This window comes from Phyllosticta citriasiana (assembly GCF_038021145.1).
Source record: "Phyllosticta citriasiana strain CBS 120426 chromosome Unknown IWZ02scaffold_2, whole genome shotgun sequence".
NCBI classification, from domain to species: Eukaryota; Fungi; Ascomycota; class Dothideomycetes; order Botryosphaeriales; family Phyllostictaceae; genus Phyllosticta; species Phyllosticta citriasiana.
The window spans coordinates 2,326,415-2,350,980 of NW_027117279.1; the positions used below are offsets into that span (position 1 = coordinate 2,326,415).

At 47.7% G+C, this 24,566-nt stretch overlaps 7 protein-coding genes across 7 annotated transcripts; 4 read left to right on the plus strand and 3 right to left on the minus strand.

Annotated features, from left to right (window-relative positions):
- Positions 1-45: 45 nt before the first annotated feature.
- Positions 46-3,038, minus strand: IWZ02DRAFT_443098 (uncharacterized protein). Its single transcript, XM_066767000.1, has 2 exons — positions 1,544-3,038; positions 46-1,492 (listed from the first exon to the last, which is right to left on the minus strand). The coding sequence occupies exons 1-2, from the start codon at positions 2,884-2,886 to the stop codon at positions 325-327; spliced, it is 2,511 nt and encodes an 836-aa protein (XP_066626499.1). The 5' UTR covers positions 2,887-3,038; the 3' UTR covers positions 46-324.
- A 43-nt stretch (positions 3,039-3,081) lies between these two features.
- IWZ02DRAFT_141882 (uncharacterized protein) lies at positions 3,082-5,411 on the plus strand. Its single transcript, XM_066761771.1, has one exon. It carries the CDS (start codon positions 3,250-3,252, stop codon positions 5,326-5,328), a length of 2,079 nt encoding a protein of 692 aa, XP_066626500.1. The 5' UTR covers positions 3,082-3,249; the 3' UTR covers positions 5,329-5,411.
- Positions 5,412-5,548: 137 nt separating this feature from the next.
- On the plus strand, positions 5,549-6,406 carry IWZ02DRAFT_487752 (uncharacterized protein; the record flags this gene model as incomplete). The annotated part of the gene is made up of 1 exon (XM_066769399.1): positions 5,549-6,406. The coding sequence occupies one exon, from the start codon at positions 5,549-5,551 to the stop codon at positions 6,404-6,406; it is 858 nt and encodes a 285-aa protein (XP_066626501.1).
- Positions 6,407-8,212: 1,806 nt separating this feature from the next.
- On the plus strand, positions 8,213-9,301 carry IWZ02DRAFT_467768 (voltage-dependent anion channel; the record flags this gene model as incomplete). The annotated part of the gene is made up of 1 exon (XM_066768585.1): positions 8,213-9,301. The coding sequence occupies one exon, from the start codon at positions 8,213-8,215 to the stop codon at positions 9,299-9,301; it is 1,089 nt and encodes a 362-aa protein (XP_066626502.1).
- A 1,205-nt stretch (positions 9,302-10,506) lies between these two features.
- IWZ02DRAFT_473571 (major facilitator superfamily domain-containing protein) lies at positions 10,507-12,810 on the plus strand. The gene is made up of 3 exons (XM_066768986.1): positions 10,507-10,821; positions 10,869-11,195; positions 11,244-12,810. The coding sequence occupies exons 1-3, from the start codon at positions 10,764-10,766 to the stop codon at positions 12,461-12,463; spliced, it is 1,605 nt and encodes a 534-aa protein (XP_066626503.1). The 5' UTR covers positions 10,507-10,763; the 3' UTR covers positions 12,464-12,810.
- IWZ02DRAFT_473572 (4-coumarate-CoA ligase-like protein) lies at positions 12,793-14,853 on the minus strand (the record flags this gene model as incomplete). Its single annotated transcript, XM_066768987.1, has 7 exons — positions 12,793-12,975; positions 13,002-13,232; positions 13,292-13,479; positions 13,574-13,934; positions 14,021-14,452; positions 14,597-14,707; positions 14,761-14,853. The coding sequence occupies 7 exons, from the start codon at positions 14,851-14,853 to the stop codon at positions 12,904-12,906; spliced, it is 1,488 nt and encodes a 495-aa protein (XP_066626504.1). The 3' UTR covers positions 12,793-12,903.
- A 71-nt stretch (positions 14,854-14,924) lies between these two features.
- IWZ02DRAFT_443108 (uncharacterized protein) lies at positions 14,925-16,760 on the minus strand. The gene is made up of 2 exons (XM_066767001.1): positions 16,358-16,760; positions 14,925-16,305 (listed from the first exon to the last, which is right to left on the minus strand). The coding sequence occupies exons 1-2, from the start codon at positions 16,523-16,525 to the stop codon at positions 15,409-15,411; spliced, it is 1,065 nt and encodes a 354-aa protein (XP_066626505.1). The 5' UTR covers positions 16,526-16,760; the 3' UTR covers positions 14,925-15,408.
- Positions 16,761-24,566: the final 7,806 nt, after the last annotated feature.

Here is a 24,566-nt window from a genome sequence, read left to right on the forward strand (position 1 = left end):
GTCTATCTATCTACCTAACTTTTTACGAGTCGACTTCTGCACCACGCCGCGAGCAGATGCACCCGATTGGTCCATTCACGTCTAATATAGAGAACGAACAGATTGACTCGTAGGGGGTCGAACGAGATCAGAGAATCACAACACCACAGTACTGTGGCATGACAGACCTCCGACACATTGACACCCTCTAGCGGGCTTGGCGTTGGGCATTCAATGGACTGAAAGATGTGGCGCGTTTGAATCATCGTCCACAAACCGGAGGTAATTCACAGATGCTCTCGGGTAGGTCGCGTTGTGTAAAGATGCAGACACTGACTGGTCTTTTCATGACGAGTATATCCTGTCTACAGCATCCTTTAATGCCTTCTTGGCCTCTTCATTCTTTCTTCTATTGATCTCTTCTTGTTCCTTCTCCCACGCTTCTCTCTTCGTTCTAATCTCCTCATGACTCACTTTGTCTCTCATCCGCAACCCCACATCCTCATCCAACGTGTGTTTGAGTTCTTTGCATATCAAGTCCGCAGCCTCGTATCGATCCGAGTTCCTATCGTTACAGTCTCCGCCTTCATTCCACCCCTCCTTGCTGTTCATCGGCCAAAAGTGTTCGAGGTTGATGTGATGGAACTCCGAGTACGCCGACTTCTTGGTCGAAAACCACCGGATCAGAACAGCGCGCATGCCTTCCATCATCTTGAGCCCTTTCAATGCCAAGGGATCGTAGCTCAGCGGCGGCTGGGTCGCGAATTCCAAGATGGCGGCAGCGGTGGCGGCCGCGACTGGTGTCGCAAACGACGAGCCTGGGATCATCTCTCGTCTTCGTTCGCTCCCCTCCATGCTGCCTCGGAGCGACAGAATTTCACCCAGTGCGGTGAATCGATACGGCTTTTGGAAAGCCCCCGGGTTGTCGAAAGACGGGCCCCCCGTGCGGTTCGCGGCGTCGATGGCGAAGACTTCGTCGCTGTTTGCTGGGAATTTGATCCGGGGCCCTCCGTCGTTCGAAGTGGCTGCAAACATGAGGATTCCTTTTCCCTTGGCTTCGTTCAGGAGGTTCCTGATCTCCTGCGTTGGCCTTAGGCCAAAAGACATGCTGATGATGTCGACTCCGCGTCCATGTACGGCATGATGTATGGCGTGACGCAAGGCTTCTTCGACAATTGCTGGCTCGATGTCGTTTTTGATCGTTTCTGCTATGCGGTAGGAAAAGATTTTGGCAAATGGAGAGACTCTGGTCAGGAGATAAGCACACTCGCTGCCGTGACCGTCCACATCTCGATCTGCGGGCAGGCGGTTTGACAGCATCTTTCCCGGGGCGACCTGCTCGCAAAGCTCCATTTGGATGTCTTGCGACATTTCTATTGCCGATGGATTCTGGAGGGCCACTCCCGTGTCAAGCAGCGCTATTTGAACCCTCTTTCCACTGAGGTGGTATTTGCGCAGGAATCTATGAGCGTTTCTCTGCAATTGAGCGAACCATCTTTCAGCTTCGTTTTTCCTGCCGCATGGTTAGGTCGAAACAGAGTGTTCTTGAGCAGAGTGTACCCACTTGTTACTACCAAAGAAATTTCCACTGTCGTCAGTTGACAAGCCCTTTCGCCGTTGCTTCGGCTCTACCGACGCAGAGCGTTTGTCGTGTTCGACCTTGGGTATTGCCAGCGTGTGGTGAGAATTTCTCCGTCCATTGTTAAAGTTCACTGCCTTGAGTGAGGATGGTGCAGGACTTTGTAGCACATTCGATTTCTCTGGCCTGGATAATGAAGAAGCAGAAGCTGGCCGCGGGTTTGACTCTTGTGAAACGGACGGTGGCACGTTAGGGGCCGACTGTGGTCTTCCAGCCACCTTGTCCTCTTCCATAAGCCTTTTGCGTACCGTCGTTGGATTCTCTTTGCCTCCAGGTCTCGAATCCTGATTGGTTGTGGAACTTGCGACCGTTGAATCTGACTTGCTTCCGCTCCCGGACGAACCTTTCCTGGAAGCATGAGAGGAGGAAGATTTCGTGCTTTTTCTCGAACCCATCCCCCAAGGGGATTCAACCCGCACATAGCCTTTGGCTGGCTTGGGACACAGCGATAAAACTTTGGCAGGCCTGCTAGCTTCCTCGCGTTTAGATTCCACGCTGCGGCGAACTGGCGTGGTCACTCTTGGCGACAAAACTTGGCTTTTTTCGATGCGCCCTTTGGGCGTTTCACTCTCTTGAAAAGCGGCCGAGCCACTTGTTTCAGGTTTAGGTGCTTTTTGTCGATTTTCATGTTGTTTATCGACCCCTTCTCTTTCTGCCACCATCGCTTCTATCTCTTTAAAGCAGTTGAAGAACTGCCTTTTGGCATCCGTGTATAGATTGTTGTTTTTGATCTTTACACCATCCGCGCCAAGTTTTTTCGCCTTTTCTATGACTTGCCTGAATCGTTGGCTCGCCTCATTGTACCTGCCAAGTTGCCTCAGCTGAATGCCGATGTTGTAGTAAAAGTCCAGAAGGATATCGTGGTTCTCCGGGACACTTGCTTCCGCTTTTTCGATGTATTTCATGCTTAATTCATAGGCCTCGGTAATTTTTGCTTGATTCCCGCTTTCGTTTCCCCAGTCGACAAGCCTGCAAGCAGTCGTGAGGACATCCTCGAGCAAGTTTTGGTAGTCGTTGGGCTTTGACTCGTCTACTTTGATGATTTCTCGATATTCTTCGATGCTTTTGTCCAGTTGCTTGGTTCTCAGGTAAGAATCCGCCAGAAGCCGACGAACTTCCAGCGTGTCCTCACCCTCCTCGCCCCAGTGAATTTTTGCTGCTTCTCTAGCGACTGCATAGAGTTCGGCGGCTTTGGAATGGTTGCGACTTCTGTATGCTTCTTCTGCTGACTCCACGGTATTCACTACTTCTGAAAAAGAATCGGTCATTTCTCTCGTAGTCCTGGCGTTTTGGGAGCCCGAATTTGAGGCTCTTGGGCGGATTCTCTTTGTCGTCTTGCATGACAAAAGTGGGAGACGTCAGCTGCCACGTCGTGGGCAGACCTGGTCTTAAGCGCCCTCGGGATTCTAGCGGGGTAACGTCTTCTTTTGGAAGTTCGGTAAAGCGGAGCCACCAGCAGGGCAGGCTCGCGCGATTAGGATCGGGGGCCAGATTGGAACCCATGTTATCCTGGAGGTTGGGGCGGCTGGATTGACGAGATCGTTGAAGAGAATCCGCTTTAACATTGACAAAGTTTCCCACGATCTTTCTTTAGGTCCATTGTCCACTATGCAGATGGTGCGGCCATACTTATGCCCACTGTTGCCCTTCCGCCTCGCGAGCTGACCGCTGGGTGGAAAACATTCACTCGCTCAAGCCCCTCAGCCTCGCCAATTGCTCTGGCAATCACACGATCTTTTGGAACTTACACGACAACAATACTGCGCGATTCCTCTGCTCCAGCAACAACCAGCGCGGCAGCAGTAAAGTCAACTCAAAACTCTCACAGCGCTGGCCACCCTTCGAGGACTGGAATTGTGGTCGCCGTCTTGTTCTCCGTCTTGGCCCTCTTTTCGATAATCGTATTGCTCTTCTATTGTTGCCGTCAGCCTCGCCATCCACCAAAGTCATGGTGTGAATCCAACTCTCCCTCTCCTCCATCATCACCTTTGCCGGACCCTGTACTGCCACCAGCTCCGCCTGTGAGACACAGCCCCAGGGCAGCGGAAACTCCCGGTCGTAACGACGCTGGGTCAGCTCAGTCGGGTGGAGCGACTCAGCCTCCACGAAGACCGAATCAAAATGGCGGCCCCCGACCGACTGAGGGTAGTTCGATTGCAATCTCGCCTCCACTGCCGGCTGGTCAACCAAATTCACCGCTTTCACGAAGCTCTCATCATCCGGAGCCACTCGTAACGCCGACCCCGAATCCTCCAGCTCATGGTCGGAGCGCAACAACAGTGCAAGGGGAAACTTCGCGTCCTCGAGCGACGACTGCCTCTTTTGGTCGAAGTCCGCCAGCTTCAAATCGGCATTCACATGCGCAAGAGATTCGGCCTGTCCCCACGACGGCACCAGTGCTACCAAGTCATGAAGCATCGGCGTCGAATCGTGGCGTCGCCTCACGGCAGACGCATTCAGACTCGCATACGGCGGCGCCGACAGCAACGAGAACACCGCGAGCGTCAAATCATGGCACGAACACAGGGAACATACCAGCTCTTCCAGAACTGCCAGTAGGAAACCAACAGGATGATTTGGTCCCTCCGCAAGCCCCTGCTGTTCCGAGGCCAGTCCCTCCAAAGTCCGAGTCAGGAGGTCGGCATGGGAAAAATACCAACGGCCATTCGGACAAAGCTGTAGTCCAAGATGGAGAAATGAAAGCAGATGAGGGAAGACCTCAGGCGCATCCGGCCGAGAAAGAGGTCTTGGTAGTTGAAAAGCCTTCCTCCTCTAGCCCTGAAAAGCCAGATCCACAAAAGCCAGGTCCAATCTCAGCCACTCCTCCCACCAGAAAATCGGAGCAGAGCTCACCCGCGCGAAGTGAAGGTTCGGCTCGAAAGAGAGACGAACAGCTACGAGTTCCCAGGCCCGAAGAGACTCGAGATATCTCAAAAGCAACAGCATCGGTTCAAGGCTCTTCGCCTCGAAGTCCAAGCTCCGCTCAGAGTAAGAGATCATCTAGAAGTAAAAGTTCGCACGGAAGTAAGAATACGGCTCGGAGTCAAAGTTCGTCCGAGAGCAAGAAGTCTGTTGAGAACAATGCTCAAGAAAAGGCCACGGCTTCTCCTCAAAACCCAAGTCGCGCTCCTTCGATCCGCAGCGAGGGTAGTGAAGCCCGCGAAGCCCCTGCATTAACTTCTCCGCCTCGGGAGCATCCAGGTCCGGCCCATGCAGCCCGAAGTCAAAGTTCCAGCAGAAGTAGGAGTTCTCGGACCAAGAGCACGAACGAAGAGCCCCAAGAGCAGACATACGCTCCTATTCATCAGAGTCCTGAAGCGATGTCTCCAATGGCGAGCCCAGCCAGAAGTGTTGATTCTACCGGGCGCGTGTTCGTTACCGCGCCAGAGGTTCCAGAAGCGCACGAGCGAGCAGCTCATCGGCGTAAAGTCATCAAGTTTAAATTAGACGAAAGAGCACCTCAGTCGCGAGCGGGCAGATCGCTATGGACGATTCCCAGTTTAGAAATAGAGGATCGCAGTGGGTATCATTTCTCGCGGTCAGCACCGGAAAGGAAAAAGAAAAAACGAGCAAAACGTCAAAATCGGCCTGCGGGCCTTGATGCAGATGTCGGCGATGATCATGTCCCGGACTTAGATGACGAAGAGATGTTTGCAAAACTCGATAGGCTGAACTTCTTGGCAGGCAGAACGGGAGGACGATTTCTGTGAGGCGAGATAGCGAGAACGGCTCATTGGTGCCCTTGTCTTTTCTTCGCATCAGCGCGCATGGGAACAGCTCACCTTGCATGAGCATGTCAGCGAGTAAGCCAAACAAGTGAGCCCAAACATGGTTATGCTTCGCCCCTAAGCGCGCAGGGATGTTTGGGGGGAAGTGATGAAAAAGGCTGCAGCACCCGAAATGATGGCAGCGTGCATCTCACCTCTCAAAATGTCGTCGCGTCCATGCTGGTTCATCGCACCGCACTCGTGCCCTCCCAACGGCCACCTCAAGCTAGGAAACATCATCCTCAATCCCTCGAATCCGGACATCCCACTGTACGAATCACCCAGCCCATTGCCGGACACGGAGAGAATAGAGACTTTTGGCGCACGCGGCGCGCATTTCAACAGCCACGAGTCGCAGGGCGCGACGCTTGGGATCGCAACTTCCTTCTTATCCTTCTTATCTGGAGTCGGGGTCGATGTCGCAACGGATTGGAGCAAGAAGGAGATTGACCAGCTGAAGGCGAAAACGATGACCACTTTGAGCTTCCTCCCCTCCCCGACGTACATCGAGGAGACTGCAGGGCAGAAAAAAGTTCAGGACTATATCCGCAAGAAAATGTTTGCCAATCTGTACATGGTGGTGGGAGTGATGGTGGCATCTGGGGCAACGCGAAACACGTGGTCCTCGTCTGGTCGTGACGTGGGACTACATGTCAATGTCGACGGCACCTTGATGGGAGCACCCGCCAGCATAGGTCCGATGGTTGGACTCAATCAAGCCCAGATGATTGAAGTTGGAGCCGACGACACTGATGATTTTGTCTTTGCGTTTCGGCTGAGGAAAATGAAGTTCAAAAAGGGGGAGGCGACGCTGAGTATGCGCTACAAGTCCAGCGGTTTCTTTGGGAAGGGGACCGCGGACGAGGACGACGAGGAAGGTGAAGAGGATCAAGAGCCCATCCCGATCATCGTTGAAGGCTTGGCAGACGAGGACGTGAGCGGACGAGACTTTGGGCTCGAGGACACCGAAACCCAAGACGAGACGACAGGCCAAGCCTGCGTTTGCGTCATGCCAGAGTAGCACCGGGAGTTCCATCTATCTTCGAGAATGCGCCCGCCAAGGCCGTTTTTTTGTAGTACCAAAGTGGCAAACTTCCTTCTGTCTGTATACAGCGACGTCTTCTCGTGCGACAAGCCCGAAACCTTCAGTTTTTCGACCGTTATCACTCCAGTACCGGCATTCAACGCACCTAAAGCTCGGCGTTATTCCGTGGAGTGAATGTCGCTTGCTAGCGGGATCGTGAAAAGGTTTAAGAATCCAAATAGGCGATTTGGGCTCCAAGTCTGAATAACACTCCAAGCCTTCCGGAGGGACACTGGCCGTGGTAATATGAACTAGAAGGCTGGCGCTATGCTGCAATCGTCACGTGGTTCACGAATTGTTGCTGTGTTGCGGGCATCATTCCACGCGTAGTTTTGTATTTTCACGCGGAACAAAGTCTGGACCGGGAGTTTGCAGAAGTCGAAAAAATTCTTGGACGTGCTTGCCTGCAGACAACAGCGGATCTCGAGGTTTGAAATCGTTGGAGTCCTGGGTTGTGGGACGGTGGAAGCAAGGCAGTGCTCTCCCGAAGGCCCGTGGCGCAGGTACAAGTCATCAAAACATGGAACGGCCGTCTAAGCCTCTTCCTGGACACTCCTAAATCTTTTTCTTGGTATTTCAATGTCTTGGTACCTCTTTCCAAGCCTTTGGAGGCTCGTATGTCCTACAGGTCAAGCCTACTCCGCCTCTCATCCATTCTTTGGCGATGAAGTTGGTCTTTGGGAGTGTTCTGCTCGCCGTGTGGAATTCAAAATCCACTGGACAACCACGGGCTTTATTCCGGAAACGATGTCAACAACCAGCCAGTCGCATCCGATCGCCGTCGCAGTTGCACCATCCACGTGTCTTGCTGAGCCATCCACAACAGTGAGTTCTGGTGTCTCTTCGAGCGAGTGTCGTGTTTCCGCTAGTGCGACCGGGCCGTGCGGATCCTTGCGGAGTCTAGGCACTTGGCATTGGCGGACACTGGGCTTCAGTCTGTTTCCTGCCAGCTGTTCGATCGCGAATTTCGATCTCCAGTGATGTGGGTTTGGATAGTCAAGTGAGGGGTAAGAGGAGAAGGGCGTGGTGTTCACGCAAAGTGGGTGTTTATGTGGCGGAAGGCTTGGGGAACCCTTGCACGCCCAGGCAGCTGATGGATTTAAGCTTAAATTTTGAGTTGTGGCTTTCTTGGCGACGCATGTGGCGTGGATGACTGGCGGCTCTAGCGGGCTGTGAAGTCGACGTGTGGGTGCTTGAGAGGTCTGGTTGGCTGTTCTTGTCACTCCTTTTGTTCTGTAGGTGGTGGTGGCTGCGACTTGTTTAGCCTACTGTCGTAGACTTCGATGGACTGTAGTCGCTAGGTGCGAGCGCTTCTGCGATACTTGGTCAAAGCATCGTTTTCTTCGGCTCCCGACGCGCGTCATCGTCATAGACCGTTTGTTGTGGGTTGGCTCGGAAGGCAAGCCTTTGTACCCACGTTTGTGGTTATAAGAATTTGCTTGAGCCTCCAGATCGACAACAGGAAGCAGTCGTTTCAAATTCTGCTACCATGAGCGGCAGCAGCTCAAGCACACACAAGACGACAAGAACTTCAGGATGCAACCCTTCCTCTTTCGAAACTGGTTGCTCGAGCAAGATTCAAGTGAGCAACCAGAGGAGCGAATCCTCCTTGCAGGCATTACCGGAAGCTCCGGCCAAAGTCTCATGGCGTGAACGGTTAAGACACTTTACCTGGGTAAGTTTTTCCAAGAAGAAGAATGGGATTCCAATACTGACCGTCTCTAGTCCCAGTTCGAGATCACAATGGGCACCGGCGCCATGGCGGCCCTCATGGCACAGCAGCCAAACAGTTTCGAAGGCGTTAGGACAATTGGCAAAATCTTCTTCCTCCTCGACATTATCCTGTTCGCTCTCTTCACCGGCTGCATCGCATTCCGCTTTTTCGACAACCCGCGCGCCTTCAAAAAATCTCTCCATCATCCTCACGAGTCCTTCTTCTTCGGCGCCTACTGGGTCAGCATTGCATTCATCCTGTACAACATGCAAGAGTACGGAGTTCGCGCATGCGGTCCTTGGCTTGTCCAAACGCTCGAGATATTGTATTGGATATATGTGGGGTGCGTTCTCTTGGTCGTGGTATTCCAATATCACATCATCTTCGACGAGGAAGTCTTGCCGGTGTCCGAAGTCATGCCCGCGTGGCTGTTGCCGGCGTATCCCTTCTTGATTCTGGGTCCTCTCTCCGCCGATTTGCTAAACAGTCAGCCTGCAGAGTCCGGTGTTCCGATCCTGATTGGGGGTATCATGTTTGCTGGTTTTGGCTGGGGAATCGCGTTCATCATGTACACACTGTACTTCACTCGTCTGATAACTCGCTTCCTTCCAACCGAACCCAAACGTCCCGGAATGTACGTAGCAGTTGGACCTGCAGCATACACAGCAAACGCGCTTGTTTCTCTCGGTATGAAGGCTCCAAAGATACTTCCACCAGACTATCTCGGAATCACCAGTGGTATTCCTGCGGGAGAAATATGGCGCGCGGTCGGCGTCCCTGCTGGCATCTTTGTCTGGTTGCTTGGATTCTGGTTTTTCTCTCTGGCTACCATCAGCGTGCTGAAAGGCTTTCACAAGATGCACTTTACCCTTAATTACTGGAGCTTCGTATTCCCGCAGGCTGGACTGACAATTGCTGCGATTGAGATTGGTAACGTTCTGGAATCTTCAACCATAAAGGGGTTGACAAGCGGCATGACCATACTGCTGGTCGTTGCCTGGATTGCCGTTTCAGTGCTCACAATCAAGGGCATATTGGACAAACAATGCCTTTGGCCAGGTATGGACGAGGACGAGGAGGAGATGGAAAGCGAAGGATTCACTTGGTCCAGAGAATGAGGCAAACAGGCCGCGGGAATCTTCCCGATCCTATGCACAATTTGTCAGTCAGCGCAGCGCCATCTAGACTGGGCCTAAAATTGCGAACGCGCGAGAGCGCATTGATCCGCTGGAACAGTCGTCTTTGCACAAGAGGTTCCAGGGCCTCGGCCATGACTTCTTTCACTGGTGTGGAAGTACAGCCAGGCCTGAATAGGAATGCCCAAGCGACACAGCACTTGGAACACCTCTTTCCTTGCCACTAACAATGGCTGGTGGATGGTGTTGCTTGCAAAGCTCTCGACTGCGTGTCACAGGGCGTCGGCGCCGACGGCGGCCACGGGGGAGTTTGGTCCGGGAGCGCAAAATCCGTGTGACCTGATGCGTTGAAGAGCATCAACTTTCGACTCAAGCTCTGAGTCGACACCTGCACCGTGCTTACAGTTGTTCTGGAATCCAGAATGGAATGATTCCATGAGAAATGTGTTACCGAAATTGATAGAGGTTCTACAGAATTTTGCGACACTGATGACTGTTTGGTGACTCAAGCCTGGCGACGCAATCAGTGAGCACTTTCCAGACGCCATGCGATGAACCTTTCTCCGGCCCCAGCTTCGACTTGTCTCGGGTATCTCAGTTCCATGGTGCGTGATCAAGTGGGACACCAGCTGGGTCGGGGTCGCCCGTTGTTCGTAGCTGCCAAGCGGCCAAGAGATCAAGTCGAGAAATCAGAGGAAAAAGCCTCTAAGGCCGTCTAGTTGGTTTGAAATGGTCGTCCATGTCATTGATGATGGTTGATGGAAGCGGAGCTGTTTGTGAGCATGTCGTGAACAGGATATGTGACAAGTGAGGTCAGAGGGCGACGGTTAGGTTTCCGGGAGAGGCTTAGCGCACATTAAGCGAGACCCAAAAGTCGTTGCCGCGCCCTGAAGTCTCGCCTCCCCGGGAACAAATTCTTCTGGGGGCCAGGAGCGGGAACAACATTGCACCTGTTGAAGATCAACTTTTGCAACCGAATGAAATCCCACGTCTTGTGGGGCCTGGTGGGCCGCTCACCAGGATGGCATTCCGACGTACAGAAGCCGTCGGCATATTGCGATCCCTGAGCTGCAATTTTCTGGATGCGCAACGTCACGCTTACCAATGTTGCCATCCATTGGACTATCAGTGCCGTTTATTTTTGATTCATATCTCTCCGCAGACCGTCTCTCCTCTTCTCCTCGCCTGTCCTTCAATTTCGTTGTACATTGGAACCTCGACATGCAATCGTACCTTCAGTTCCGCCGCATCGGCCTTGCGGCGCAGGCGCAAATTCAGCGCGACCTGGAAAAGGCCCAACTGGTCACCATCAAGCCGCAACCGGCTGACAACCTTGCACCACGCTCTTCAAGCTCCGAAAAGGACCCTCATGAAGGCGAGGAGTCAAGGGAGGAAGAGGAAAAGGAATCAAACGACAAGGAGATTGAGAGCGGGGAACAGGTGAATGAAAACGAAAACAAAGCTGAAAAGAGCGAGTCACTCGACTCTTCGCCAGCTCACGGGTCGTCCGCCTCCACCAATTCTTCGGACTTAGCTGAGATCCAGCCAGTTGATATAGAGCGGCACCATACGGCAACCACTGTACAGACGCAGTACACGGCCAGGGCCGCACTTGGCCACTCGCTCACGGGAATCCACGCGCGCGACAGGCGGACGCACGAAGGCGCTGGCGGCAAAGTCTTTGTTGTCGGCTGGGAGGGCGAGCTCGATCCCATATGGCCACGAAACTGGAGCCACTTCAAACGAACGGCCGTCACTCTGCAGATTTCGGCGATTGCCTTCGTCGTAACTGCCGCCTCCGCGATCGATTCAACCATCCTGCCACAAGCAGCTGAGGAATTTGGCGTTGCCGAAGTCGTCGAGTCTCTTGCGACAGGTTAGAACAATTGTTGTATGTGGCAGATCTTCACTGACGTCTCCAAAGGCATTTACTTGGTTGGCTTCGGTCTCGGCTCTCTAATTGCAGGTCCGTTTTCAGAGACCTTTGGTCGCAATGCCGTCTACATGGGGTCTCTGTTCATCTTCATGATTTGGATCATGGCTTCGGGCCTTGCGCCAAACATTGGCGCGCAGATTGCCTTTCGTTTCCTCGCCGGTTTTTGCGCTTCGACCCCCTTGGTCTGTTCGGGCGGATCCATTTCCGATCTTTACAATCCGCTGGAAAAGACCTTTGGATTCCCTCTTTACGCGCTTGCAGCTTTCATCGGGCCTATTCTCGCCCCGGTAATTGGCGCATACATTGGACCTTCGTCCCTGATCAGCTGGAGATGGACTGAGTGGGTTTGTCTGATTATGGCCGGTTTGGTCTTGATCATCTGCATTGCCGCAATGCCCGAGACGTACGGCCCACTGCTATTGACCTGGAAGGCTGCGCACTTGCGCCAAATTACCGGAGACGGCCGCTTCCGCGCTGAACACGAGATTGTTGATTCGACGCTCTTCTCCCGCCTCAAAGTCGCGATGACCCGACCATTCCTCATGCTGACAGAGCCCATTGTCATGGCGATGACCATGTACCTCACAGTCGTCTACATTGTCCTATTCACCTTCTTGGACGGCTATACTTATATTTTCGAGCAAACATACGGCATATCCCAAGGACTCACTAACGTCATCTTCGTCGCCATGTTCTTGGGTGTCCTCTCAATCGGTTTCTTGGTTCCGCCCATTTACCGCATGACTGTCAAGGAGCTCGGGCGTGCCCATTCCAAGGGAGAAAAGATGTTCAACCCAGAAGTCCGCCTCTGGTTCTGCATGCTCGGAGCAGCCCCCGCTATCCCGATTTCTCTGTTCTGGATGGGCTGGACCGCATACCCCAACATCTCCATTTGGTCTCCCATCATCGCCTCGTTCGTCTTTGGCCACGGCATTACGGGAATTTTCATCGCCGCATACATGTACATCATTGACTCGTACGAAGTGTACAGTGCCTCGGCGCTGACATTTGTGTCGCTAGTTCGATATGTCGTGGCAGGCGGAATGACAGTCGTCGGTATCCCGTTTTATGAGAACATGGGAACGCATTACACTTGCACGATTCTTGCTTGCATCGCGAGTCTGCTAGTCCCGATTCCTTACATTTTCTACAAGTACGGATACGTTATTCGGCGCAAGAGCAAGTACGCCGTCTCGAGGGAGGTGTAAACCGATCATATGAAGAAGATCACTAGCACAAGACTCGTGCAAAATTTGACCTCTACGCAAGACGAGTCATCTCAAAGCCAAATTTGGACCACGGACGAATCTCAGCAGAGCAGTTTCCCATTGACGGGCGGGGAAGACATCAAAATCAAATGACCAACGACTAGACGGAGAATTTCAGGGTCTGGTTGTCTGGTTCCCAGCTAGGCCACTAACAAATTGCAAAAGAGGTGCACCCTTTAACAATTGACGAGCCTGGGGAAATTCAACAAAAAACGACCCAACGGATAAACGGAGGATTCAAGAACCTGGCATTACCATCCACACGGTTTTTTTTTTTTTTTTTTTTTCAATTTCGGTACCATTTTAACAGACGTAATCTCTACTCTCTTCCATCTTTGACGCCTCTTCTCTTCCTGTTTCCAAACACACTTGCACACACTTTACAGCTTACCACCCAGCTCCCTCTTGGTTTGCTCCCTCAGTTGATTCTTCAAAGTCTTGCCGCCAGGATTCTTGGGAATAGAATCGACCACTTGACGCCACCCTCTAACCTCTTATATTTCGCCGACCTCTCGACAACATAATCAAACACCTCTCGGTCAGACAACGTGGCCCCGTCATTCGGCACGACATACGCTCTCGGCAACTCGGACCCATCTCTCGTCAAAACGACACCAATGACAGCGGCCTCTGCAATGACACGATGGCCAAGCAACACGCCTTCGATCTCCGTCGGCGCCATCTGGAAACCGCGGACTTTGATGAGCTCCTGCTGACACGACTAGCGAGCGGTCTTGGCTCTGCCGCCGTGGTTCGATTTCTGCTCGCCTTTTTCCGGTCGACGATGTACCAAGACTTGGCTCGCGAATCACGATACACGACGTCGCCGGTGTGGAAGAAGCCGTCTGCGTCAAAGTCTCTTGCGTTAGCTTCGTCGTTGCGGTGGTAGCCGCGGATGATGGTTGGACCGCGCACGCAGAGCTCGCCCGAGACGTCGAAGGCGGATATGTCGTTTCCTACATGAGTAGATGCAAGTTGCTTGGCAGCGTGTCGGTCGGCTCCACAGAGCCTCCCCTTCTGCTTTGCTTCAACGCAAAGGAAGCAACTCACCGGCATCATCCACAATCTTTGCATCCAAATTCGGAATATTCCTGCCCACCCCACCCGTGCGATCCTCCTCGGGCCAATACAGCATCGTCGCTATTCCACTCGTCTCACTCATACCCCACACCTGATTAAACGGGCAATAGTCCCTCAACAACGCACGAAACCTCGCCTGCTGCTCTTGCCGCAGCGGCGCCGCACCGCACCAGGCGTTGCGCAGCGTGGCCAGGCTGTAGCCCGGGCGGCCCGCGAGGCCCGAATTGACGATGGCGTTGACCATCATGGGGACGGTGTTGGCCTCGGTGATGGCAAAGCGGTGGACGTTGCGCAGCCACGCCGCGACGTCGCGTGCGTGCGGCACACTTGGCTCACGTAGAACATGGGCGTGCAGAGTAAGCGGCGCACGGTCTAGGCGGCGCGGCGCCGTGGGGCTTGGATTGGATGCTCCATGACGAGCGTGTGCTGCGCGATCAGGTTGTGGTGCGTGACGTTGAGTGCTTTGGGCAGCCCCGTCGTGCCGCTGCTGAAGAGGCGCGTCGCGGCTGTTGAATTGGCCGTTGCGTGGTCTGAGAAGCGGTGCCAGTCGCTGGTGCCGTGGGAGAGGAGCCATTGCCAGTCGTGCAGGGCGTGCTGGGACTGTAGCGGCGAGCTCTGTGTTGCGGCGTCGCTGCCTGGGGGGTTGAAGACCATGATGCGTGAGAGGGGCAGTGAGGTGCTCTTCGCGGCTGATATTGCGTTGGGCAGCAGTGAAGGCTCGAAGAGCAGGTATTCGACGTCGGCGGTGCGGATGGCGTGGGCGAGTTCAAAGGGGGTGTAGGAAGGGTTTGTGCCAGCCGAAACACCCCCTGCCCCAATTATCCCGAGGAATGCCATCGAGAAGTAAATCTGCAGTACATGTCAAATACCACATTGTCTTATCTAGCTTCATGGAATCAAGCAGTGCGAAGTGACTTTTCGCAGCAGGTTCGATAAGAAACAAACGAGGACTTGATGGAAAACAAACGTCATTAAAGGCATGCATGCAGACACAATCTCCTTTTTGACGCCAGCCGCCTTGAAGCCAGCGACCAATCTCTCAATCAAACCGCGAGCCTGTCGCGCATTAATCGTCCGCGACGGCTTCGCCGCATCAATATAGACCTCGACTTTGTATCAGCACACGCCACTCCACCCAGCTGTCATTCGAAGCTCACCGGCCTATCCAAGTCATACTGCGGCGCATCAAAAGACCACGAGAGGATATCTTGGTCCGGGATATGGAAGTGTTCGGAAGCGAGAAATGGCATGGTGGTGAAACAAACAAAGCAGCTGTACTGTACGTCTCATGAGTCTTGTGCGAAGGACAAGAGCAAATGATGTCTGCTGGTCGTCGTCCGAAGGCAGTAATGCATCTCGGTTTTGACGGCAAGCTTGTTGCGGGGTAGGGTAGGCTCTGTCTCCGCAATTGCTCACTTATACGCGCGGGACGGGACGAGACGTGGAGAGTGGGCGCTGCATATCCAGGAAGAGATAGGCGTCATGGTCGAGTCTGGTGGACGTGTGGTTGCATGTTTGCCGGCAGAGTTGCAAGAGTGGACATCAAATTACTGTTGAGAGGGGATCATACCAATACAGACTTAAGAAAAAAAAAGACTTAGGAGTCTTGAAATAAACCTGCCGACAAATAAGCAAAAATCCAAGCATTCTTTTGCGCAGGATTAGCTAATTCACTCATGTTAACTTCCGCCTGATCGGAGCCAATGAGGCACCAAACAAGACCAGGGTATCTACAAACGGGTATTCTACTTCACAGGACATATTTACCTTCCCCACCGCCCATCAAGTCCAACGTCTCCACTCTGTCACGCCGGCTCACCAGAGCACGTCACCGGCTGCTCAATGCTGCCTCCCAAATCCGCATTGCATCTCGCGCTGTACCGGATTTTGGTGGTCTGGCGCGCTTCCACTACCGTTCCTTGATCGACCCCATTGATGATGCTGTCGTGGGGCCCCGCCATCTCGTGCTGGTGGAAGAGTTCCGGGTTCACGGCGTAGCAGCGCAGCTCGCCGCGCTCGCATACAAAGTGCATCCATACGTCGAAGGCCACTGCCTGGCCGGCCGATGCTCGCTCGACGATGAAGTGAGCAGCAGTTTGCGTCACGGCGTACGCGAAAGAGCAAATGGAAGAGCCGGCGCGATACACGTAGCGCTGGTGCGTTGGGTTGTCCAAGAGCTGCGGGATGGAGGTCCTTACGATCGGCGGGAGTGTGGTGTCCGTGAAGCTCGTGATCTGTGCTGCCTCGTCGTCCCCGCTGGGTAGTGAGCTGCCGCAATGTCCCAACCAGAGCACATCCCAGGCGAGACCGTAAGGTGCGTCGGATCCTTCTTCGTCCAGGACATTATCATGGTGGTCGTCCTGCGGATGAGTCAAGTCTCGAATGGCTTCGGCAACGGCAACGCTTTGCTCGCGAATCGCCACGTCCCAATCGACATCGTCCTCGAAGATGAGCGCGGTCCGGTACTGCGTGGCTTTCTGGAGAGTGTACAAGTGACCCAGCCACGCTTTTGCGGCGCCTCCTTTGGGCTCTCCATGGGGGCTTTTTGCGGCAAGCTGCTCAAGATCGGACTCGTTCCACTGAGGTTGCCGTGGATATCCAATGTTGAGTCCGTTGAAAGAGGCAGCTTGCTGCATGCCCGCTTTGCGCCATGAGGTTCTCTCTGGTGGCGAGTGTGGTGTCACGGCCAATATGGCACCAAACTGGGACTGAATTAGCGGTGAGACAGGCGCGGTGAATATGGGGACAAGCTACGCCCAGAGTTGCGTTACCGGCGACTTGATGTGGCGAAAAGCTTGGAGTTCTCCCGAAATCTCTGAGCCAAGAGGCTTCAACCAGCCAGTATTGCAGAAGAAGCAAGAGAACAATGATGGAAACAATTAGTTTGACAACAAACGGGCGGGAGAGTCTGGGGTAATCCATGATGAAAATCGATGGGATGGCCTAGCAGAGACCGCCGGGGGACTTGGAGGGTCCATGTTAAAGAGACGACTGGGGTGCAGCAGCGCAGAAGCGCGCGGACATGATCGCTTGTCCATCGTCAGGCCTTCTCCAGTAAATCCACGTTGAGTCGTGCTTGTTGCTTGGAAAACTACGCTGCATCGGCTTCCGGGCCCGGGCGGCCGACCTTATCTCATGAATCAGACGGGTGTCGCTTCGGGCGTTGTGATTACTAAATAACCCTAGGGCCTCTAGAGTGTCAAGGCTTAATCTAAGCTATATCTAGCTAGCACCCACATAAGGCAGCACCCTTAGTGACGTGTCTAAGAGTAACTTAAACTTATTTATATGTAAGGTTTTAGGAGGCTAGAATTCACTATACTATAACTCTATAACGCATTATCGTACTACCTTACTTTATACTTTCCCGTATTCTTTAAAGCTTATACTTTTATAGAATATCTATTTTAGCTATATAGTCTTAAGAGTTCATGTTAATTTATATTAAAGTATTAAAAGTTATGCCCTCCTAAAGTATATAGGGTGACCCTCCTCTAGATTAAAGGTATAATCTAATAATAATAACATAAACCCCTATTAAATTATATATATACTATTTTATCTTTAGATTCTAAATCCTATTATGTTAAAAGAGGATAACTTAGGCTAGGTTTTAGTAGGTTTCTAGGCAGCATCTATACATTCTATTTAGTTAGTTATAGCACGTAACTAGTAGTTAGAATTTTAAGAGACGTTAAATTAAAGACGTAAGGGCATTATAAAAGTTTACTAGGACATTATAAATGTTAGTATTAGTACTAGTTATGTTATAGACATTAAAGTACTTACCTTTCTAAAGTATATACTAAACGCGTATAGCTAAGTCTATATTAGTAGACCCTAGAAACCCTATAAACTTAAGGAACCCTATGAATTTAAGGAACCCTATAAACTTAAGGAACCCTAAGAGCTAATAGTAGGTAATTATAGGGGTAAGCGATCTTAGGTATAAGTATATAGGTAGAAGGAACTATAACCTAAACTACTAAAATAGACGGCCGCTCTTAATAGCTAATATAGTAGTAGTTATGTTAGTAGTATTCTATAAAGATAAGTAATATCTTTATTATATACCGTATGGTAGATGGTTTATAGTAGAGAATGTAGTAGATTCTTTACTATAAGAGAACTTCCTTAAAGGAATAACTAGTAGGCTACCTAAGGGTGTTTATATAGAAGAACCTATAGATTCTAGAGAGTTCTATCTCTAGGTAATTAGTAATAGGTTCTTCTATTAATAGAAGACGATTTCTAATTAATCTAGACTAGAAGATTCTAGGCCTTAGTAATAAGACAATCTAGAATAAGGGCTAGAATCTAAAAGAACCCGTAGGAATAAGTTCTTAGTAATAGAAGAGGTCTAGAAGAGTCTAGAACAGTCTAGACTTATTCTTAGGCCTCTAACACTCCCCCTAACTTATTACGCAGGGTAATAGAGAGGAATTTAGTAAAGAGAGCCTTTATAAGTACCTTAGTTAAGGCGTCTATAGGCATCTTCTTTAGTAGTAGTAGGTTCCCTATTACTATAGAGTAAGTAATAAGAGATATCTTTCTCTATATTACTTAGGCCTTCTATAGTAACATAGCTGCTACTACTAGGGATTCTAACCTCTTTAAAGGTCTCTCTAAGAGGATGAGGTACTTCTTCTATAGGGCTATTAATAGTAGCCTCTATAGTAGTCGATTCCTTAGAGGATTTTTCTCTAAGGCGCTTACTTCTCCTAGGCTCCTCCCTACTAGTATCTATAGTAGTTATAGACCTAGATCTTAGTCTATTAGGAGGGCTAGTTATAGAAGAAGGAAATATAGGCTTAGTATAGTCTATATCTTCCTTATCTTCTATACTTTTAGTATAGGGAGAAGGAAATTCATCCTCTTTAAAGGTAACATCCCTAGTACGTATAATAGCTTGTTTTTCTATGTCCTAGCATCTATAAACATGCTCCCCCTTAAAGCCTAATAATATACTAGGCCTAGAGCGTGGAGAATACTTAGAGGATATAGTACGCTTTTCTCTAGGGATGTTTATAAAGACTTTACTTCCGAAAGTCTTTATATAAGAGAGATTTATAGTAGGAGACCTGCCCTTAGCTATATTTAGCCGGGCTAGAGGCGAAATACCCTCTAGGGACTTCTTAGGGGTCCGGTTTAGAATATAAGTGGCGGTTTTAATAGCCTCTAGCTAGAAGGTAAGGGGGACCTTAGAATTTAAGAGAAGGCAACGGGTAATAGTATCTATTAACCCATGTATCCTCTCTATAAGCCCGTTTTGCTCTAGGCTATAAGGAGAACTCTTTTCTAGAGTTATTCCTTTATTTTTAGCTAGTAAATCTAGCTGAGTTCCCCTATATTCTAGGCCATTATCTAGCCTTAAAGACTAGACTTTACCATGCGGCTCTATAAGTTTAAGATAGTAAACTATCTTATTATAGGCTTCTCCTTTAGTAAATAGGGGGAATACCCATGTAAACCTACTATAATAGTCTATAAAGGCTATATAGTAGGTGTATCCCCCTATTCCCTTAGGAGTAATAGGTCCTACGACATCTAGACCTATCTTCTCATAAGGTTTAGAGACCGCTACTAGTATAGTAGATATAGTACGCTTAGATTTAGCTAAAGGGCATATAGAACAGTCTATTTTACTACCCTTAATAGGTAGTAGTGCCCTAAGAGCTTCTAAGTTTATATGCCCTAACCTATTATGCTATAGGTTTAAATCTGCTATATATGAGTGATTTATAGTAGATTCTACCTTAGGTAGTATAAATAGGTTATTCTAAAGTAAAACTTCGGCATATATCTGCTCTCTTTTATCTATAAGTCTTAAGTTCTTTATATCTAGATATATACTATGTGTATATAGCCTAGATATAGAGATAAGATTTATAGATAAATCGGGGATATAGAGAGCGTCTAGAAGGGTTAGATTTATCCTTCTATTAGCGTACTTAAAGGTAATAGGTATAGTACCTATTCCTTTAGTATAGATCTCTCCTTTACCTAGTTTTATAGGTAAATTTACTTCTTTTAAAGAAGTAAAGAGATCTTTATGTCTAGACATATGGGCTGTAGCGCCGGTGTCTAGAATCTAGTCATTTAGGCCGGGACCCGCGGTAAAATAAGAGGTATAACCCGTAATGTGTAGGGTATCCTCTAAATCCGTAGGACTACTATTATTTTCTTTACCCTTTAAATTCCTAGCTCTTTTATAGCAGTCCTTTTCTAGATGGCCATTCTTTTTATAATAAGAGCACTTCTTAGTACTCTTATTATTATAAGTAGAGGCGTTCTTTTTAGAAGAAGATTTCCCTTTATTACTAGTTGTAGTAATAAGGGCAGTATTACTTTCTTCTTCTAGTTCTCAGCGCCGAGACTCTTCTACTAGACGCTCTATAAGGTGGTCTAGAGTAGTCTCTTCTTTTAGCCCTAGCTGGGCTACGGCGCTCTATGAAGAATAGCTACTAGGTATATTACTAAAGAATACACCTAGTTTCTGCCTCTCCGTTAAGGCCATCTTAGTCTGAGATAATAGGGTTATCTCATCTAATAGATTAGCCACCTAGGTATTAATATCTCCCGTATCTTTAAGGCTTAGTAGCCTTATAAAGTGTGAGACTTCCCATAAAAGTCCCTTAGATTCGCATCTTTTTCTAAGGGCTTCTCCCATAGAACTTACAGTTCTATAATGGGCAATGCTAGAATAAAGTTTAGGATCTATAGAGGTCCTAATGAAAGTCCTTATTCTAGCATTATTAACCTCCTAGGTAGGATCTTCTACTTTAGGTTAAGATTTAGAGTCTAGATAGGCTTTTAGCCCTTCTATAATCACTATATCATTTATAGTAGATCGCTAAGACTCCTAGTTCTTAGGGCCTTTAAGTTTAGGAATGCTAGGGAATTCTTTTCCTATATTTCCTAGTAGAAGATGTTCCTTTCTTAAGGTATATTAAAGATTTTATACCTTATAGAGGTCTTTAGAGTATAAAACTCTATGTACTTATAGTTTTAAGCGGAAACTATAAGTGTATGAAGTCTCGAAGTTTATTAGGTGCTAATGGGCCTGATGCACCTAATAGAAAGTAGGGAGATTATTAGAGTATCGATGTTTTCTCTAATAACTTAGCCGGGAGTAGAGATATAAGAAATCTGATTTCAGATCCTTGTCCGCCAAGTTTTTCTCTTCAAAACGGTATACTACTTTGCTTACTAAGCAAAGTATTCGGGTCAATGCGGGTCGAAAACGTTTCGAAGTGTCGTGAAGTTTTAGTGTTCCTCGTGCCAAGACACTAGCGGGAACTAGTGTAAACGGGTAACGCTTAGGCCTAATATGGTATAGAGGCCGCGCAGCCACACCTTATATCAACGTAGTTGATAGAAATGTGAGGAAATCTAGAGAAAGGCGGAGAAAGGTAAAGAATAGGTAGTAAATAAGGTTATTCTAGACTACTAGAAGGTTCTAGAATAAAATCCTAGGTAGATATAGGCCCGACGGTCCTAGGAAAAATTCGATAGGCTAAGAGCCTAAGGATAGGGCTTAGGATACTAGTCCTTACCCTAAAAAATGCCTTACTTATATAAATAAGTAGGCTTTCCCTAGACTTCTTTATAAGTTTAGCTTAATAGCTATCTACCGAGATAGTCTTACTAAGCCTTACTTATAAGAGCGGTCTAGTATAGAAAGAATATATTAAGTTTTAGATCTAGTATTAGTAATAAGGCGTTATAGTTAGGGGATGATCTTTTAACCTAAATAACTATTCTAGAGCCCTAGTTTAATGCTATATCTAAAGTAGAGCGTAACCTTATATGTTATTTTAGTTAGATTCTACGAATGAGGCTATAGGCCCTAAAAGATGTTATTAGCCTAGCGCGTTACTTAGATAATATAGAGTTCTAAGAAGTAACGTTATAACTCTATCTTATAAGAATCCTTAATAAGATGAAGCCTAGGGTAAACCTCTAGCTATATTAGGAGTAGATTCATACCTTATAGAGGTTAATCTTTAGGAAAGGTTATATAATTCTAATTACTCGGACTAGATTTAGGAAAAGCCTTATCTTATATGCGTATACTATCTTAACTAGCTAGGTAACTATTTAGATTATCCCGCTTAGTAAACTAGGTAATAAATAGCGGGCTAATATTAGAAGATTAAGTAGATATAGGCCCTATCTCATTAATTTAGAGAGTAAAGTAGAGAACCTAAGACTCTTAGTAGAGGTCTAAGTAGGGAAATATACTTATATCCTCTTTAGGCCTAAGTAGGCGGTAGAAGAGGAGGTCTATACGGCGTTACGGTCTATTAAGACTAAGATTAGCATGCTTACCATTAATAAGTATCATCTTATTAAGTAGTGGGTAGGTTTCCGGCTACACTTTACTACTTTAAAGGAGCTATATAGTTTCCTTAGCCTAGAGACTATCTAGTTTACTTATTTAGCCATAATAGATAATAAGAATAAGTAGGCTATTAAAAGAGATACTAGGTTTCTAAATAAAGGGCTATAGCTAGGCTAGACGTAGGTAATTTACACGTTAATTAATTACCCTAACATCTCTATCTACGTGTATCTAATCCTAAGAGGCTAGAAAGGATCATTTAAGGGGCTCTACTTTATACTAGACATAAGTATTAGCGCCTCTACGCGGATAAGTACCCCTAAGTAGATACTAAAGATGATTATTTTTATTAATAGTATTAGGATGGTCTAGAATGTAGTAACTTACCTTTAATCTATCCTTATTACTAAGATAAAGGACTATGCTACTAATAAACGATATAGTTAGGGTTATAATAGGAAAGGTAGATGCGTAATAAACGTTATTAGTGAGTTTACATCACGGGTTACGGAATTTAATAAGGATGATTAATATAAGGAGTTCTATAAGCCGGACTTAGCTATATGCATCATAGTAGTAATAACCTCTCTTAGAATAGGTATTAACATCCTAGACGTAGAGCGTGTTATTATATAGGACTTCCTACCTAAATAATCTCTTAGAGATGTCTAGTAGTAACTTAGTTATAGTAGACGTAGCTTTAGATGAATAAGCTAAGGCATCATGCTTCTTCTATACTAGGCCTTTAATAACTAGGGCCGGGATTAGCTAAAAGAGGATATAAGGTCTCTAAAAAAGGCTCTAGTCCTATTACTAGGATATCTAAAAGGGACTAGGAACATGACCTAGTAGGCGCGGAGAGAGTTAAGATAAGTTACATAGTTAAGTAATCCTACTAGTAACACTATAGATAACTCATCCTAGTAGTTAGCTACTACATCTAGTACTCTAGTTAGGACTAACTTATCTAGAGTCCTATTATGGACTAAACGGGATATAGCGAACTAGAGGGAACTAGATAAGGTTTAGAAAGATATAATTAATAGATACTACTAGAGAGTATTCCTAGAGTATCTTAGAGAGAATAAATTACTACGCGGTACTAGACTACCTCCTATACCGGTTAAACGCTACTATAGTTACTATAATCTAGTACTATTCCTAATCTTTATACTAGCCCTACTACGGCTAAAGAAGCTAAGGTATCTAAAAGTAGGGTATAGGCTAGGGTTTACCTTAGAGTCTATTAATAAGTAGTTATTAGAGGTCGTAGAAGAGAAGTATAGTAGGCGTGTAAGGTAATTCCGGTTAATACTAGCGCTAATTATAAGGGACGCCTAGTACTAGTAAATAGCGCATTTTTTTAGTAGGCGTAAGAGTATAGAGTTCTAGGAATCATTAATACTAGATGCTTTATGTAAGGAGGTCCTATTATTAAAGGAGTAGAAGCATCTAGAGATAATAGGTTAGTAACTACTTAAGTACCTTAAAGGACCGGTTATCTAACATGTAGAAGAGTAGGTAGAAAAGGCTAGATAAGAGAAGAAGAGAAAGAGTAAGGAGAAGAAGTAGGCTAAGTAGGCAGCTTAAGAGACTTAATTAACCCTAGGGACTTAATTAACCCTAGAGACTTAATTAACCCTAGGGACTTAATTAACCCTAGGGAGTAAAGGAACCTATAAGATAGGGAATCTATTAGAGTATAAGATGTATTAGGTATGTATTCGCGCCTATAATAACTAACTCTCTCGCGTTATCACTAAGTAAAACCTTATATAGATGTATAGAACGCCGCCTAGTTCTCTATAGCTCCTTATTTAAGTAAGAGAGGACTAATAATAGTAGTAGTAGTAGTAGTAGTAAGTCCTAGTACTAGATTTATAAATAGGAGAGGGGGCCTTACTTTCTAATATCTCTAAATTATAGTATATACTAGAGATATAATTAGAGGTTATAGGATAGGTTAAGGTTACTAATTCATAATAAGTACTAGAGACGCAATTAGGAGATATCTAAGATACCTAGGTTATTAACTCTCCTATACTATTAGAGAAAGCAGGCCGGAAATAATAAGGTAGTAGGCTAGTAGGATTAAGAGGAATACTAAAGCGGAGGCTAAGAGGGGGTAGTTAGGAGCCCTATATACTAAGTATACTAAGGCTATAGGGTTATCTACTAAATAGTTTAAGACCCGGTACTCCTATAACTTATATACCGCGGAGGCGGCGTCTATTATTAGAATAGGAACTACTAAATTTAGAGCTATAGTCCTTACGGCTAGTAGTAGGATTCTTACTAAAATTAAGGGTATCTAGGCGTTCGCGCACTCTAATAGAGAGGGTAAGATGTAGTAGATACTACTAAGTAGAATAGCCTAAGTAGGTCCGGCGTAAGATTTAGTATTATTAGCGGATAGTTTAGTAAAGGTCTAAGATCGTAGAAGCCTATAACCCCTAAGGGCTAATTAAAGCGCTTACCTAACTTAAAGAACCCTACTAGCTAATTAGTTAAGTATAGCTAAAGGTCTATATACTTTATTACCGAACGCCTATAAACCTAGAGGGTAAATTAAAGCGCCTACTTAACCTAAAGAACCCTAGTAGCTAATTAGTTTAAATA